Source organism: Sphaeroforma arctica (assembly GCF_001186125.1).
Source record: "Sphaeroforma arctica JP610 unplaced genomic scaffold supercont1.193, whole genome shotgun sequence".
Lineage (NCBI taxonomy): Eukaryota > Ichthyosporea > Ichthyophonida > Sphaeroforma > Sphaeroforma arctica.
Window position 1 is genome coordinate 43,401 of NW_014040365.1, and position 1,011 is coordinate 44,411.

Genomic DNA, 1,011 nt, shown 5'->3' on the forward strand with positions numbered 1-1,011 from the left:
TAATATAATATATACATATATATAATATATATATATAATAATATAATATATATATATAATANCACACATACACACATATATATACATATATACATATATATTTGTATATATATATACACGATATTCATATTTGTCTATTGACACAGAAATATAAAGCCAAATTCAATCCATCTCATCATAGCCTCCTAAATTGAACATCTCATTCTAAATATTCAACTCATAAGTGCACATAGTTTCCAAACTTCACTGGTGTATACAACTCATTCATACCGTATCATTTCACCGTCACAGAACTAAACACATACCTTTTCGGCCAGAGTTACATCGTAGAAGGTACATCTACCAGAATCAACGCCTCCAACTGCACTCAACGCGGCGGGGACAGGCTCCAAGTCATCCTTGCTAAAGGCTGAAGGAACAGCGCTGCTAAATAATTCCAAGCTATCATCCATTACTGTCTACACTAAGGTCAATGATAGCTCTCATCTAAATTTGGGATGTATATACATATATATACTTCATGTGATAAAAGTTGTCAACTCACCATGACTCATTGCTGTGTGTGACGTAGTCAGTATGTGACGTCAAGCTCGTATCTAGATTTGGGATACGGATAAGGAGCCATGAGCTTTGGTAAATAAATATTTGAAACAAGAGGATACGTACGTGTTTGCCTATGTATCGCTTCGTATTCGTCAGTTCTGCACCAAACTGTCGTAGTTGTACACGATCCAGTATGAGCACTACAATCGCAACGAAGTCTATAACACATGCCGTTAGATATACGTGCAGATATCCCACATTCAGCACAAACAGCACAATTATAAGACGTGCTTATAGCAGTGGATTCGATCAAAAGGTAGCGGAGGGACCGCTGTCAGGCATACGAGTGTTAGACCTGTCAAGAGTCTTGGCTGGACCTTATGCTACTATGATGATGGCAGATTTGGGGTATGCTTGGTAACCAGTTTTTCTTGCATTGCATGTATATCCAAATTGTAGAATACGAAC

The 1,011-nt window shown here is 37.3% G+C and overlaps 1 protein-coding gene across 1 annotated transcript in view; it reads right to left on the reverse strand.

The window, feature by feature from the left end:
* Positions 1–475, reverse strand: part of SARC_03680 (hypothetical protein) — a 5,765-nt gene extending 5,290 nt beyond the window's left edge. Inside the window, exon 1 of the mRNA XM_014302514.1 lies at positions 306–475. Coding sequence (XP_014157989.1) covers positions 306–452 — 147 coding nt within the window. The 5' untranslated portion in view covers positions 453–475. The remainder of the gene's footprint in view (positions 1–305) is intronic.
* Positions 476–1,011: the final 536 nt, after the last annotated feature.